The 15,615-nt window shown below is 42.2% G+C and overlaps 1 protein-coding gene across 1 annotated transcript in view; it reads left to right on the top strand.

Annotated features, from left to right (window-relative positions):
• Nucleotides 1–15,615, top strand: part of SSR1 (signal sequence receptor subunit 1) — a 24,829-nt gene extending 9,214 nt beyond the window's left edge. Inside the window, exons 2-8 of the mRNA XM_061591539.1 lie at nucleotides 3,055–3,173; nucleotides 4,685–4,772; nucleotides 4,922–5,184; nucleotides 5,978–6,054; nucleotides 6,904–6,982; nucleotides 9,712–9,805; nucleotides 14,147–15,615. Coding sequence (XP_061447523.1) covers nucleotides 3,055–3,173; nucleotides 4,685–4,772; nucleotides 4,922–5,184; nucleotides 5,978–6,054; nucleotides 6,904–6,982; nucleotides 9,712–9,805; nucleotides 14,147–14,214 — 788 coding nt within the window. The 3' untranslated portion in view covers nucleotides 14,215–15,615. The remainder of the gene's footprint in view (nucleotides 1–3,054; nucleotides 3,174–4,684; nucleotides 4,773–4,921; nucleotides 5,185–5,977; nucleotides 6,055–6,903; nucleotides 6,983–9,711; nucleotides 9,806–14,146) is intronic.

Raw genomic sequence — 15,615 nt, 5'->3', positions numbered from 1 at the left:
CACCACCCACAACGATTCTGTGGAGGAGTCTGCCTCTTTTGGGGTTTCGAGCTTGCTGGATTCAATGCCTTCTTTCACGTATAGAGCGACTCCGCCACCAATACGTCCTTCCCTGTCCTTCCGATATATTTTATATCCAGGGATAACCGTATCCCACTGGTTTTCTCCATTCCACCAGGTCTCCATTATGCTCACTATATCAATGCTCTTCTCTAAGACCAAGCACTCCAGTTCTCCCATCTTGGTTCGGAGGCTCCTAGCATTAGCGTACAGGCACTTGTAAGCAGTGTCTCTCTTCAAGTGTCTTTGGCACTTGTGGTTAGGCCTGTGGTAATTTTGCTCTTCTGAATTTATATCCTGTGCCCCTGCTCTCACAATGCCTACTTCTAGGCCTACCCCTTTTAAAATTTCATCATTTCTTTGGTTTTTATCCCAGGGGGGAGGTTTATTCCGAACCGGACCTTTCTCAGCTCCTGTCGGGTTTCCCCCCTCAGTCAGTTTAAAAGCTGCTCTGCTACCTTTTTAATTTTAAGTGCCAGCAGTCTGGTTCCATTCTGGTTCAAGTGGAGCCCGTCCCTTTTGTACAGGCCCGGCTTGTCCCAAAATGTTCCCCCGTGCCTAACAAATCCGAACCCTTCCACCCGACACCATCGTCTCATCCACGCATTGAGACTGCGAAGCTGGGCCTGTCTGGCTGGTCCTGCGCATGGAACCGGTAGCATTTCAGAGAAAGCCACCTTGGAGGTCCTGGCTTTCAGCATCCTACCTAGCAACCTAAATTTTGCTTCCAGGACCTCACGGCTGCATTTCCCCATGTCGTTGGTGCCAACGTGCACCACGACCACTGACTCCTTCCCAGCACTGTCTACCAAATTATCTAAACGACGGGCAATATCCGCAACCTTCGCACCAGGCAGGCAAAACACCTTGCGGTCTACACGCCCATCACACACCCCACTGTCTATGTTCCTAATGATCGAATCACCCACTACAAGGATCCCTCCACCCCCTGGAGATATATCCTCGGCACGAGAGGATAGCTGCTCATCCCCCAAGGAATGGGTCCCTTCTAAGGGATTGTTTCCCTCTTCCTCAGCTGGATGCTCTCCTTCTCCGAGACCATCGTTCTCCATGATAGCAGGAGAGCTATCATCGTTGGAGTGGGACACAGCTATAACGTCCCTGAAGGCCTCCTCCACACACCTCTCTGCCTCTCTCAGCTTTTCCAGGTCCGCCACCTTGGCCTCAAGGAAATGAAGTCGTTCCCGGAGAGCCAGGAGCTCATTGCACTGAGAGCACACCCACGACTTCTGTCCAACAGGCAGATAGTCGTACATGCTGCAGGCAGTGCAAAACACTGGAAAGCCCCCACACCCCTGCTGGCTTCTTACCTGCATAGTTTTGTTTAAGGTTTATTACGTCAATGGGTTGGAGACTGCGGTTTAGTTGAGGTCAGGGAACAGACGGGCAGAGTGGGGGGCCCTGGCCTCCTCGCCCTGCTGCCGAACTCGCTCTGCTGCTTAACTCGCCTTGACGCTTCGTCAGCTGGGGCTCCCTCTAGCTCGTGGAGCAGGCTCCCTCGCTAGGGTGCTCTGACTTTATATGTGTGGCTGGTTCCTCCCAGCTACTGCTGCCAGCCAATGATGTGTTACTTGAGGCTGATGGCTATCAGCTGGGGCTTAACACTTTAGTATTCTCTCAGGCTTCCTTCCTTCCTGAGCGAGGGGCGGGGCTGTTTAAGCTTTTGGCTGCTTTTAATCTAATCAAGGGGCTGCGCCTTCCAGGCAGGTCTTTTGTGTTTGTTGTTTTCCCACCTAGAACAGCCTGACCTTTCTTTAACCTAGGGAAACAGAGCTTGTGGTTGTGTTTCAGGAAGGCTGAAGCTGCCCTTTTTAGCAAGGACTGAGCTGACTCTCTCCCTGTATGTGTCGGTGGAGTTTCCTTTTCCCCCTTCTCTCCGACTGGAATTTAGCCTTGTTTACAGTGTCCCCTGAAGCTTTCCTGCTAGGGTGGTGTTGAAAACTAGCTTTCTATGGGCTTCCTTCTCCTAGGATCTGTCTCCTAAGATATAGGTTCTTTCAGGATTTGGCTCCTAGCTCAGGGTGACCTTGGGCTGCCCTTATTACTTATTGCTCTGAGCTGTTTTACTTCAATTAAATAATGGAATAAATGGGAGCTACTTACCCTCTTTTCGCTCTGCTGCTTAACTCGCCTTGATGCTTTGTGAGCTGGGGCCTTGACGCTTCGTCAGCTGGGGCTCCCTCTAGCTCGTGGAGCAGTGGACTTGTGAGTGCTTGCTGCTTTGCATCAAGACTAACATGGGCAGACTTGCACATTGTATCTAGGGTCGTTAGCCTTGAGGTGGCTTTTGTGTAGTCAACATATTTCTAAAAGGTCTTTGTAAGGGAATCTTTATTTTAATTACTATCCCTTTGGGGGGAGGGGGTTGGTAGGATTTAAGCCAATAGCATAGGCTTTCGCGTTTTTACTTTGCATGGTGCATTGCAATATTAGGTGCTATATAAAAATAATCTTGATAACTGCTTTATAAAAAAATCAGCATGAACTATGATATGATAGCACTCTTCACGTTCATGAAAGGTTGTCACATAGAGGAGGGCCAGGATCTCTTCTCAATCGTCCCAGAGTGCAGGAAACAGAATAATGGGACTCAAGTTGCAGGAAGCCAGATTTCAACTGGACATCAGGAAAAACTTCCTGTTAGAGCCATACGACAATGGAATCAATTACCTATAGAGGTAGTGGGCTCTCCGACACTGGAGGCATTCAAGAGGCAGCTGGACAGTCATCTGTCAGGAATGCTTTGATTTGGATTCCTGCATTGTGCAGGGGGACTTGATGGCCTTATAGGCCCCTTCCAACTCTACTATTCTATGATTCTATGATGTTTCCCACTAGATGCATGAATGTATCTCACAACTTATCTAAACTAGCATATCTATCTAACTGTTATTAAAGCTTTTGCAAGCAAATTTCAAGATGATAAGGACTTTGCCAACATTGAAAATAATTTTTCATTCACCTTGTCTCTAGGTTCTAGCTTGCTGGTGGCTGCTCAGGATGCCACAGAGGATGAGGAAGCAATAGAAGATACAGTAGTTGAAGATGAAGATGATGAAGCCGAAGTTGAAGAAGATGAACCCACAGAACTGGTACATCTACAATGATTTTTTAATTCCACAAACTGATGTTGTCCATTACCACCATCTTTACAGCAGATATGTATTATCAAGTGTACTCAGTTGTCATAGCGAATTTCCACAAATCAGAATATTTGAACTCCTGTGCAAGCTGAAACACCCAAGCAGCTGCACCACCAGTCTAGAAAATATATGTTATAGAAACAGAAACAGAGCGCTATATTGGGGGGAGGGAATATCTTTTGATTAGTTGAAATGACTGCCTAGTCCCGTTGAGGGAAGAGTCACACTTTGAAAAACTCGTTATAAGGCTTATGATGCTCTTTGTAAGATACGTTACTGCTTCACTATTAAGCCCACCACCATAGGTCTGCCTCCTCCAGTATGGTGCTCTCTAGTGTATCAAAAGCTCAAAGGATGGGTTCCTGTCAAAGGACACATTTCACATAATTGTATGGTGGCCACAGTCTGCGTTACTGCGAGTCTTTCTGCTATCTGAATTGCCAGTAGTCTTGGTGAACATCCACAGCAGAAGGCGAGTTTGATTATGTACAATACCTCTACCTAGGTCATCATTTGAGTGTATTTGACAGCTTGGTCATTTAGTGTGTCTAAGCCTTCTACCTCTTGCACATTTAGCCACTCCTGCATTTTATACAGTTGGTTTTTCTTTGTTGTGGTTTGGTGTACAAACACAGCACCCATTCTGCAAGGTCAAACCTTGCAGTTCAAGTAACTGTCCTGCAAGGTTATGTTGTGGCCTTTTGCTACATGATAGTGTGAACATCAGCTTTCTGATAGCTTTTATAAATTGAAGTGGTAAGTTGCTCACCCCTGATTTATTCCCCTTAGCTTCTTCCCCATCCTCTTCCCTCCCCATACCTGAAGTACACGGGGAACTGCTATTGCCCTCCCACATCCTAGAAACTGTGAGGAGGAGCCAGGAAAAACAGCTACTATCTAATTGTGGATGTTTGCTTTCTCCCTCCCAGACTTAAAGCTAAAGATTTTGAGTCTGATAGAGTGAAGGAACTTGAGCCTTCACCTTGGCAACCACTATAGCATTGTTATGTGAACTGAGTGCAAGTTTGATTTTATTTATTTTTTGTCTGCCACAGAGAGAAGAGAGAGAGTGAGCGACCGGGTCAGGTGAACACAGTGGAGTTAGTTGTCAGGGTCAAAGATGGAGAAACCTGCTGCATTCATCTAAGTGTTAGGCTTCTTTAGGTTTCTCAAAGGAGGGGGACACATGAATCCACCCAGCAAACAACCATACTTCCAAAAGGAGCCCTGTTAAACAGAGGTAGCACGTGGGGCTTTTGCTTTCTTAATGGGATTTCCAAATAGGCACACAAGGATTGTGCTGTTTTTAATAAAGAAAAATAAATAAATCCTATGTTGGAGAATGAATGTTCTTGCATGGAAATGTTTCGGTGTGGGATTTTGCAGTAGTGACCTTATGTTTGGTCATTCATTGCTTTGCTGTTTGTCATAGGCTTTTCAAAAACATTCTCTTGTATTAGACAGAAGAGAAAGAGGAAGAAGATCTATCGGGACAACCTAAAGCATCACCTAGTGCTGATACAACCATCTTGTTTGTGAAAGGAGAAGGTAAAAGCATGGCTGTATTTTACATCAGACCAGCACACTTCTGTCAATTTAGTTTTTTGTATTTGAACAGATTTTATAAGAACAACACTATGCAACTTTAAGTTTTGCAAAAAAAATCATCTTAACTTTTTCCCTAATTTTTCCCTCAGATTTCCCAGCAAACAACATTGTAAAGTTTTTAGTAGGCTTTACTAACAAGGGTGCAGAAGACTTCATTGTGGAGTCTCTAGATGCTTCATTCCGGTATCCTCAAGATTACCAGTTTTTCATACAGAATTTCACTGCTTTACCTCTGAACACGGTTGTTCCACCACAAAGACAGGCCACATTTGAATACTCCTTCATTCCTGCAGAGCCTATGGGTGGTCGTCCCTTTGGACTGGTTATCAATCTGAATTACAAAGACCAAAATGTGAGTGACAGTCTGGTTTGGCAAGTTTTAAGAGGGGTTTTTTAAGTGTTAAACTAGCCATTAATTAAGGTCTTATCTAGGAGCATCAAGCGATGTTCATCCAGTTGCTGTCTTTATCTTCCTAAGCCTAGGGTATCTACAAGTTCTGATACAGCTAAATCATTGATAATATTCTAGGATGCTATTCTAAGGTTTGTGATAGGTGGTTTTGGAATGAGACGTTAAAGGCCGGGGTTTATGTCTTAAAGCCTGATCTGAATGGGTGTGACCCTGTGGGCAAGGTGCATTTTGGTTGTAAAAAGTGTATTTTAAAATCCTGTCTTTGCTTTTGTAAGGCTTTCCCCCAGTGATAGCTACCACACTGCAGTATTTATATGTTCTGACACGTTTTTTGCTTGAATCAGAATTGGGCTTTTTTGTTGACTTTTTCTTCATGATATTGCCTCTCTCTCCAAACACATACCCAGCTTCATAAATCTCCAAATGTCACTTTAGTGGTCTAGGGCAAAAGTTCTTTCTTAATCAGTATTCATTAAACTCGTTTGCTTCTTTTATTTGGTGTTCACATCATGTTCTCTCCTAGTAAAGCTTTCAAAATGGGTATTGACAACCTGAGACCTACAAGACATCTAGACCTATAACATGCTGTTAGATGTGATCTGCAAGATAAGTGGAAATCATAGGCTAGAATGGAGAGTGCTGAGAGGCAGGCCTGTATTAACATTAGTGCCACCTGCTGGCATTAATCTGATATCTTTGGCAGCCTTTAATGTTAGTGTATGTTTCATTTTAGGGGAACTTCTTTCAAGATGCTGTTTTCAACCAAACTGTTACAATTATTGAAAGGGAAGATGGATTAGATGGTGAAACGTAAGATTAATTTAAATTTTCTAATTTTTTTTGTATAGGCACTTACTGCCCGTTCTTCAGGGCAGGTTAGCTAGAGTTCAGTACAACTATATAATGTATCATCTACCACCCCCCAAAGAACTGTGCAGAAAGCTGTGTCGTGGTCTCACGTTGAAATGTCTATAGTGATGAGGCCAGACGCACTTCAGAGGACAAGGCACAGTTTGTGAGAAAAGCCCCCCCCCAGCACCACCACCCCACAAACTTCACATGGTGATAGAATGGCCCCCAGGGCATCCCCTGCAGATCTCAGTACCTGGGCAGGTCTATACAGTATGATCAATTTTGTTGATTTTAGAGTAATATCTCATAGCTGCTTTGCAGTGCTATGAAAAGGTAGGTGTATTTTTTGTTTTTCCCATACAGCTTCATTAGTCAGACCTTTACCAGCAAGACTTAAGATTTAGCAATAGTTTAGACTGTTCTTAGTGTTTTTTATCACCAAAACTTGCAGGAGTGGGGCATTGCTTCTTAGCATTGGAGAACCATTACATGGTGCAGAGCTTTAAGTAAAATCTGTACTCTCTTCACTTACCTAAATCTAGATGAGCACTTGGCTATCTCACCAAAGTTATTCAGATGAAACTAGTGTCCCCTATTGGGATAATCTGGCTCTTTCTATATGGGGGATCAATCTTTAACAGAGTATGCTACAAAATATGTTAATATTGGGCGATGGTTATATGCTTGTTTTTGGGACACCAACTGTTTATTTAATCTAGTAAAGATCTTCGGGGATTATTTTCTTAGTTTGTTTCTAATTAAAGAAACAAAAGATTACTAGACAACCTTTTCCTCTTTCTAAATAAGGATCTTTATGTATATGTTCCTTGGTGGACTTGGCCTGCTTGTCGTCGTTGGTCTGCACCAGCTGTTGGAATCCAGGAAGGTAAGTAATGGTTTCTGCACAGCCTGTTTTCTGATTATAGATGCACTCCATGTTACTCTGGTCCCAGAGGGTGGTCTGAGGACTTCTGTATTAAACTAGCTCTGTCCAGTATGTGGATGGGTTGGTGACTGTGAAACCTGAAACCTGTATACACTTGGGGGAAAGGTCATGTCATACATTAGCATGCTGCTTTTCTTGAGACAAGCCTTAACCCAGGAGTGGGGAACCTCTGCCTCCCCCCTCATGTTGCTGAACTACAACTCCCATCATCCCTGGCTATTGGCCAGGCTTTTTAAGGCTGATGGGAGTTGTATTTCAGCAACATCTGGAGGGTCAAAGGTTACTCACACCTGCCTTAACCCAAAGCAGTTTTACATAAAGAGAATTACAATACAACTGCAATACAAGTGTAATTTATACTTGCACTGGAGACAGTAGGCCACTTCCTGTTTATATTTTCCATACAGTAGTATTCATTTATTAGACTTTAATCTTGACTTGCCACCTTCCCTAAAAGGACTTGTATGCCTTACTATATGTTGCTTCCTGCCATTGCTTGTCAAAACTTTTTCTTTTTTTCTGCATGCACCAGACTTGTACAGGAATGATATATATGCTGCTTCACTGCCTGTACATTGATTTATAATCAAAACATTCTCTAATAAAAAGATTATTCTCTTTGCAACTAGCAGGTAACTCCAATGGATCACATCTGCACACTTTCTTACAAATTCATTGTTGTAAAATGGAATCAGATGTTGAGTCACTGTAATAGAAAACTACATAAACAAATCTTAGCCTTAATGGTGAAAAGTGAAAAAGGCTAAAATGCATTTTTAATTGCACTGAAAAGTTCAGATACAAGTGATACTCTTGCAGGACATCAAGAGTCGCATGTCAGGCCTGTACCTGATTCAAAATGACTCAGACTTTCATATTTGGCTTAGCTTAACCTACTACTGTGCTTACCTCCTGAGTACAGGAATATAACTTCAGACACTGCTCGAAAAGATGATGGATCACCATAATACTTGTCATGAACCACTCCCGGTTCAGTCCCAGGACTCAATTTCCAAACCCAGAGCAGTTGATCCTGGCAAGGCACAACCCGTGCCTCCCTTACCAGGGCTGAGTAAACAAACCACAACCATGCAAGATAAGTAGACTGCCACCACCCCTTAATCTGGTCACCCACTATGGGCCAAGGGGAAACCCAGAATGCCAGAAATAGACCTGCCAAGGATTCCAACAGACAAGAGCCAAAGGTGCACTCCTTGTCTTGGAGCCTTAAGCAAAATACCCAAAAATACAGTAGTCCGTGGTTAATTGGCCAAGGTACTGGATTCAGAGCCAAATCTCCCCTGCAATGAACACACCCTGGTAAATAAGAAGCTTTATTAAATAAAATATAAGTGCATAATTACAGCAGCACAATGGTTCCTTAAAACCCACACCCTTGAAGGCTAAGTAAAATACAGAGTTACAGTCACAAAACAAAATAACAAAACTGTCTAGCCTAATCTATACTTACAAAGAGGTAAACAGCAAAATAACTTAATGGCTCCACACCTCCCCAGAGATGTATAGCCTGGATAGCTGATGGAAGATGGAACCCCACCTAGGTAGCACCAGCAACCATAGGGAACAGTGGGGAACATAGAGCTACAGTCTGAATCCTATTCTTATGGGGAAATGCCCAGCAGCAGCCAGGAATTAATTAGCCAGTTGGGGCTTTCCACTGATGAAATATTTCTGGAGTTTTCGCGCCCAATGTTCACGTACTTCCGAACATTCCCAGGCCAGGCGGCCTTGATGTACCAGTCTCCACTGATAAGCAAGTGTTCTTGCTTGCAGCATAATTAACAAGCTTCAGCTGTGAAAACTGCAAACCCATGCCTCTCAGAGGCCCCATCTCAGACAAGATGTCTTCCCCCACAATTCTTTTGCCTCAAAGCCATTTTAGAAATCAGGCATTCTTGACAATACTGATGCAACCAATTAAGTTGAAATTGTCAGTGTTGTGTTGAAATTTATCACAAGTTAGGTTTTTTATCTTTAAATAATCTAAGATATATTGTCTAATATAAGGAACTACTGATCACTGTGCCACCATGTTTTGGAACTACAGTAGGGCCCCGCTTTACGGCGCTTCGCTAATGCGGCGGTCTCAATTAGATGGAGTTAGATTAAAGCCCCACTCATACGGCACTTGTTCCTCTTTTACGGCGGTTTTTGGGCATTGCGCACCATTCTATTCAATGAGTTTTGCTTTTTGGCGGGGGTCCAGAACATAACCCGCTGTATGAGTGGGGCCCTACTGTACTGCTAAAGCTTTGGGTAATTCAGCAAGTTTGTGTGTAAAGTTAAATGCTGTTTTGATTGTAAAAGCATATTACAAGGTGATTGGCTTCAACTGAATTCAGGAACTTGAAAGCAGCAACCAGTTAAAAATTACTTTTTCTTACTATAAGCATTTGTAACACTTTAAAAAAAGATGACAAGATTTATTTTAAAGGAATTAGCTGTTATAAAACTGCATTTTCAGCTAGGACAGCCCTATGTTCATACTTGGTTAATGTTTTGGAACATTGGATGGATATAATATCAGTTTTATTTACCTTGGAATTAGTTTCTAATTTAGTATTCTGGTGTTCGTGGTAGTTAGTTCCTTGATGATGATGAAAACATTGCCCCTTTCCCTTATTAAACCTTGTTTCTAATGTCTCCAGAGAAAAAGACCAGTTCAGAAAGTAGAGATGGGGACATCAAATCAGAATGATGTTGATATGAGTTGGATTCCTCAAGAAACTTTAAATCAAATCAGTAAGTATCAAGACTACCATGGATTGTTAGTCCATTAATGAATATCTCATAGCAGGGGTAGCCAGCATTATACCCTCCAAATGTTTTGACTCCAACTCCCATCAGCCTCAGTCAGCATGGCTAGTGGTCAGGGATAATGAGAGTTGTGGTCCACAACTTCTAAAGGGCACCCTGTTGGCTATGCCTGTCTCTACCTGTTTAGAAAAGGGGAAGTTGTAATGTGAAAATCTTCTTCCAAATTTGCGTTCTAAACATTTGTCACTAGATTGATTTAATGGTAGTTTCTCTTCACTCTGCCAGATTCACTTGAAATTATTTCCAGAGATAGTTCTTCTATTACTATGTATTGATTTAAACTTCACAGAGTCTCCACCTAAAATAGAGACAACATATGAATTTGAAGAAATCAATAGTGGGAGAGAAGATTACCACTATTCACCAGTCGGTGTGAAGATTACCACTAGTGCAATGGGACTTCCCCCCCTCTCCTTCTCCCGCACACATCCTGTGCTCTCCCCAGATTTGTTCCAGAGGGTTGGAGGAACCCGTAGGAACAGATCTGGGGCAGACAGTCAGGGATACGCCTATTGCACAAGCAGAAATCCTTGCACTGATGGATGATACAACGTTGTGTTGGATACAGTGAAGTGTTTTGAGTGTTGTACTAATTAAAAGTGTACTTGCTGAATCTACATATTTCATTAGGTGAAGAGAAAACTAATTCTCTGACAAGGGATGTCTGTGTACTGTACTGGATTTTTGTTGGGTTGGGAGTTGAGGGAGCTGTGGAACTCTAGAAAAGGGTCCTTAGTTTTGATGGTTTCTGATTTTAAAACATAAATCTAAATATGTCATTAGATCTTTTAAATGCTTCTGGACTTTTCTAACATCTTTACTGTCTCTTCTGTTTTGCTTTTCCTGTGGCTTCAGTGCAAAGTAGAAGAGGTGAGACACTTTATTGGGATGAGGATTCTGAAATGTATAACTGCACTAATTAGTTCTTCTACACTGAACCCATTCCTGTGTGGTTGGTACATGTCAAATAACCGCATGTGGTGGTAATACAACAGCAAAATTTTGAGGATTTCACCATTATATCTACGATGTAAGAGAAGGCCAGATTTAATCCCACTTGATAGATTAGCTGATACACAGCTTGGGAAATTTGATGTTCAGAGACAAACTTAATTGTCCTGTAAACATGGCTCAGTCACCTAAAAATCCTTATTAAATGTTCAGCCTTCAAAGCCCATTCTATCTATTGTAGTATGCCATTTGTATGGACTGATCATTGTACTGTGTGCAAGATGGCTGTGTTTTGAAGAGAGGCAGAAATACTAAGTGCTTGCTACCTTCCCATTCATCCATTACTGGTTAGGTTTAATTGGTTTACCTAAGATTTGAAATCCGATCTAAGGCAGAGTCATAAATATTGGAGCAGGGGAGCACCAAGAAATCAGAAGGACAACATGGACATGGACTGCCTTCAAGTCGATCCCGACTTATGGCTACCCTATGAATAGGGATTTCATGGTAAGCGGTATTCAGAGGGGGTTTACCATCTAAGGCTAGTACTCCCCACCTGGCTAGGGCCTGCTCAGCTTGCCACAGCTGCACAAGCCAGCCCCTTCCTTGTCCGCAACTGCCAGCTGGGGGACAACTGGGCTCCTTGGGACTATGCAGCTTGTCCACGGCTGCACAGGTGGCAGGGCACGTAACCCCTGAGCCACTCACTGTGGGGGTGATCTTTAGCTGGCCCTTGACACCCAGGAGACACGAGCGGGGATTTGAACTCAGACTCTGGATTCCCAGCCAGGCTCTCCTCCCCACTGTGCTATACCAGCAAAGGCTCAGAAGAGCAAAGGGAAGCAGAAAGGTTTGTGCCCAGTTATGAGCCAAAGTGCTCAGTGGAAGGGTAATGTCTGAGGCCCACTTGGCAGTATTAAAATGTATGGAAAGGAGCAAATTCATTATACTTGCAATAATTGTTTTTGCCTGAGATTGTAGATGGAAGCGGCAAAAGAATAAGCACCATGTTTAACTAATTAATTCCTTACATGATGCCTGATGCGTACTTTACAAGTTCCCTTTCACTGAAACTCTGTGTATAGGTACGCTGCTTAAGTCTCAATCATTAGATTTAAATAGCCTGACTCTGACTACAACTCTGTACACACATACCCAGGCATAAATCCCACTGAGTTCAAAGGGGCTTCTGAGTAGGCTTACAGAAATATGTGTCCAGATTTTGTTGGTTTTTAAGCCAACAATTGTGTAGACAAAGGAAATGGGCAAACAGCAAGAACTTGGAGGTGTCGTGCTTCTCCTGGAAAAAAACAGATATGAGTTATAGTTGTGCCTTGATGCTGTCCTTCAGTTCCATGCGTTTGGCATTTTTGCTACAAATATTAATTGCATTTCACGATGTTAGGTCTGTAAACTTATTTATCCTCCAATCTTATTTTTGAGTTCTACAAATGAGAACCTTAAGGCAGAAATACCTGTATTCCCAGAGAAATACCTGTCTTGCTGCAAGACTTGTCCTTTCTTCTTGTATGTATACATTGATTCACTCAGGAGTTTAATTTCAAAGAGATGTTGGCCTAGAGGTATCTGCACTTGTTATTGATGAGGCAAAAGATCTGAGATGTGATCTGCTTCACATGTCTAATTTCTCAATTTCTTGGCTAGCTTCTTTGGAATATCAGACATAACAATTTTTGAAATGCATGATAGAAAATGTTAATTGTCACATCATCTGTTCCATAGCAGAGGATACTTACTTTTGATGTAAAACAGTTTGACTAGAAAATAATGATTGAACTATCAGAGGACTTTTTAAATGCAGTCAGATCACTGCTTGTTTGGACTTTGTGATCATGGTGCTTTCACTGATAAATGGGCAAATAGCAACTAATATATTTGTACTGTACTTGTGGCAGTGAATCCTTTTATACTGGCTGGTGTGGTGGTTTGCAGTATTCAGTTGCTCCAGAAGCTCAAGAGTTAGCAGGCCAGCTTCTATGAGGGCCAGGGAAGTTGCAAGTATGAATGGGAAATAAAAAATAAAAAGTCACAGGGGACAAGCTATATACTGGGAAGAAGTCCCAGGAAGTAGGGAAGCTAGGTGACAGGGAGCTCAGACAAAGATGCTGAAGAAAGGTTGCAGAGTAAGTAGCCAAGTGAGAAGGAGAAGCTTGACCCAAAGTCTGTGGAGAATGGGACTTAAAAGGATAGAGGAGGCTGGGAGTTGAAACAAGGAGGAGCTAGGTGGACAAGGGGATCTGAAAAAACATTATACTAAAGGTGAGGAAGGGCTGCCTGCTGTGGGGGTGAGGGAAGGGGATAGAAGGAGGGGTGGCCAAGCAACAGGCTGGCTTGAGGAAATGGTACAAAACGGGCAGAGGCCTGAAAAACCAGAACCATAACAAAATAATGGACGGTAGATGCATGGAGTTGAAGAAAAAAGCCAGGAGAAAGTGGGGCTGGGGCAAAACACAGGGCATATATACAGAAGGGGGTGTGCAAATGGGTCAGACATCAGTGGATAGCCGAGTACTGTGAGCTAGGGAGCTGAAAGAAGGCATAAGAGTGCTAGGTTATAGGGTTAGACCCCACAGGGAAATTCTGTCACTGCAACATTGTGAATTGACAACCTTTAGGGGACATTCGAGACCAGCGAGTAGTTCAAATTGATGTGTGAAATTCAACCCCCACAACTAATCAACCATTTACTTGTAACAGCTCTGGAAATCTAAACAATTAAAAAATCACTGAAGATCAACATATTTGTTGTGGGTTTTGCCAACATATACTTAGTTTAAGGTGCCAGTGTCTTTTTTTTTTTTTTGCTGTAAGACTGATACGGCTACCTTTTTTTGGATTTTACTGGATTAATACTTGGCATTCTTTCCACTAATACAATTTATAGTAAAACTCAGGCTTGTGAATGTGAAGATTATTTTTTATTTAGCTGCTTTTGAGCACAAAGGAAAAATGGGACATAACGTTTCCTTCATTCTTAGAACAGTTTTGTAAGCTAGTGCACGATTGCTATTTTACATTTGGAAACTAAAACTGAGCAAAAACACCTTGCTCAAGCCACCCATTGTCCATCACAGAGCTGAGATTGAATGTTTTTATCTTGCATTGTTTTAGGAACATAATAGATAATAGGCTATTAGTTGCATGAACAAAATCGAAGAAAGCATGTAAGATGCTTTTCAAATCTGCCTCTTGAATTATAGTTCTTTGAGTAAGTAAACTAAAATAATTTCCCCCTCCCCCCCCCAGATTTCACTTAACTGATCACATTGAGTAACTTTCTTTTTTTCCCTTCAGACAAAGCTTCACCAAGACGGTTGCCACGCAAGAGGACACAGAAGAGATCAGTAGGATCTGATGAATAAATGCTGCTAGTACAGTCAGCCTTTACTAACCCAGCCATCCAACCCCTCCCTTTTGTTTTTGCTTGAATTGGGAGTTGTGCTGAGAAGCCATATCGACTGAGGAGAGTACTATGAAAAACATTTGGACTAAGCATTTAGTTGTGTTCAGAGAACATTGCTAAAATGCACTTCTCATTCCTTTTAAAGAAACTCTTAATTAAGAATCATTGTACTATCTGAAATGTGCCTTTAGAGTCTCTTCATTATGCTGATCTGTCATCTGCACACCTTTTGTTTCTGACTTTTTTGTCAGAAATGCAAATATAACATTTCCTACCTTATTGTGATTGTATCCTGTCGTATAAGAAGGTGTTTATGCATTTTCCTATCTGTTACCCAGAGTCATTGATCTCATTGTTTGCTACATGTATGCAGCTCCTTTTTAGTACGCATGTTGAACCTCTCATGAAGCACTGAGTCGCATTTTTGTGTAGCTAGTATTCTAAAGGCACAAGCAGGTGTAACTGCTTTTAGCAGTATAGTGTTTTTTACAAAATTGCTGCTGCTGTTTGACATAAAGCGCACACTGAGTCTGAAATCCCAAATGTTCTTGCATATGTGTCAAATAAGGGATTTTTACAGCAGCTGCACTTGTGAAGTATTGATTGTGTGATCACTTTGGCATCTATCATTCTCTTTTTGATTGCAATATAACTGTACATCTGTATAACTTGTAGTCATTTAACTTGGTCAACAGATCTGGTGATTATAGCCACTTGGGTAACTTTGAAATGATACTTCAGTTGGTTACAAACCGTACCTCATCATTAGACTTATTCACATGTCACAGTAAACTATGGTTTACCAAGACTGCAGGGAAACATGCAGGCTCCCAGTGCGAAGCTCCTCTCGGATCTTTTACTCCAGTGCTCTGCTGAGCTAGGCCAAGGTTTGGCATAGCATGTTGTCTGAACTCAGGCTAGTTGTTAAACTCTCACTAACTGCAAGCTGTAGCCAAAGTTTGTTCTCGACTACAACTCGAGTTAGGTAGGAAAGAGCTTAACCACGAGCCCAGGTGCAGATGGTACGCTGTCAGATCTTGACTTAGCGCAGCATAGCAGCTGTGGGCTCCTCTCTGGGAGCCTGCATATTCCCCCAATCCTGTAAGACATAGTTTAGATTACTGTGTTGTGCAAACCAGGCCAATATAATTGTAGAATTTCCCACTATTTGAAACCCAGTCATGGATAGAAAAATGCATTGAATTTCTTAGATAAAGCTGGATACAAGGTTTGACTTTCATGCAGGTGTCTTTGGGCAACAACTTACAAGCTGTACAGCAGAATTGTGTTCTGTTTCCATATTTGATTGTATACAAAAGAATAAGTTCTAAAATAACAGTAAAAACATAAATTAAGTTTT

This window comes from Rhineura floridana, chromosome 1, assembly GCF_030035675.1.
Source record: "Rhineura floridana isolate rRhiFlo1 chromosome 1, rRhiFlo1.hap2, whole genome shotgun sequence".
NCBI classification, from domain to species: domain Eukaryota; kingdom Metazoa; phylum Chordata; class Lepidosauria; order Squamata; family Rhineuridae; genus Rhineura; species Rhineura floridana.
Note: the sequence above shows the minus strand (reverse complement) of the source record. Positions and strands in the feature narration are given on the sequence as shown.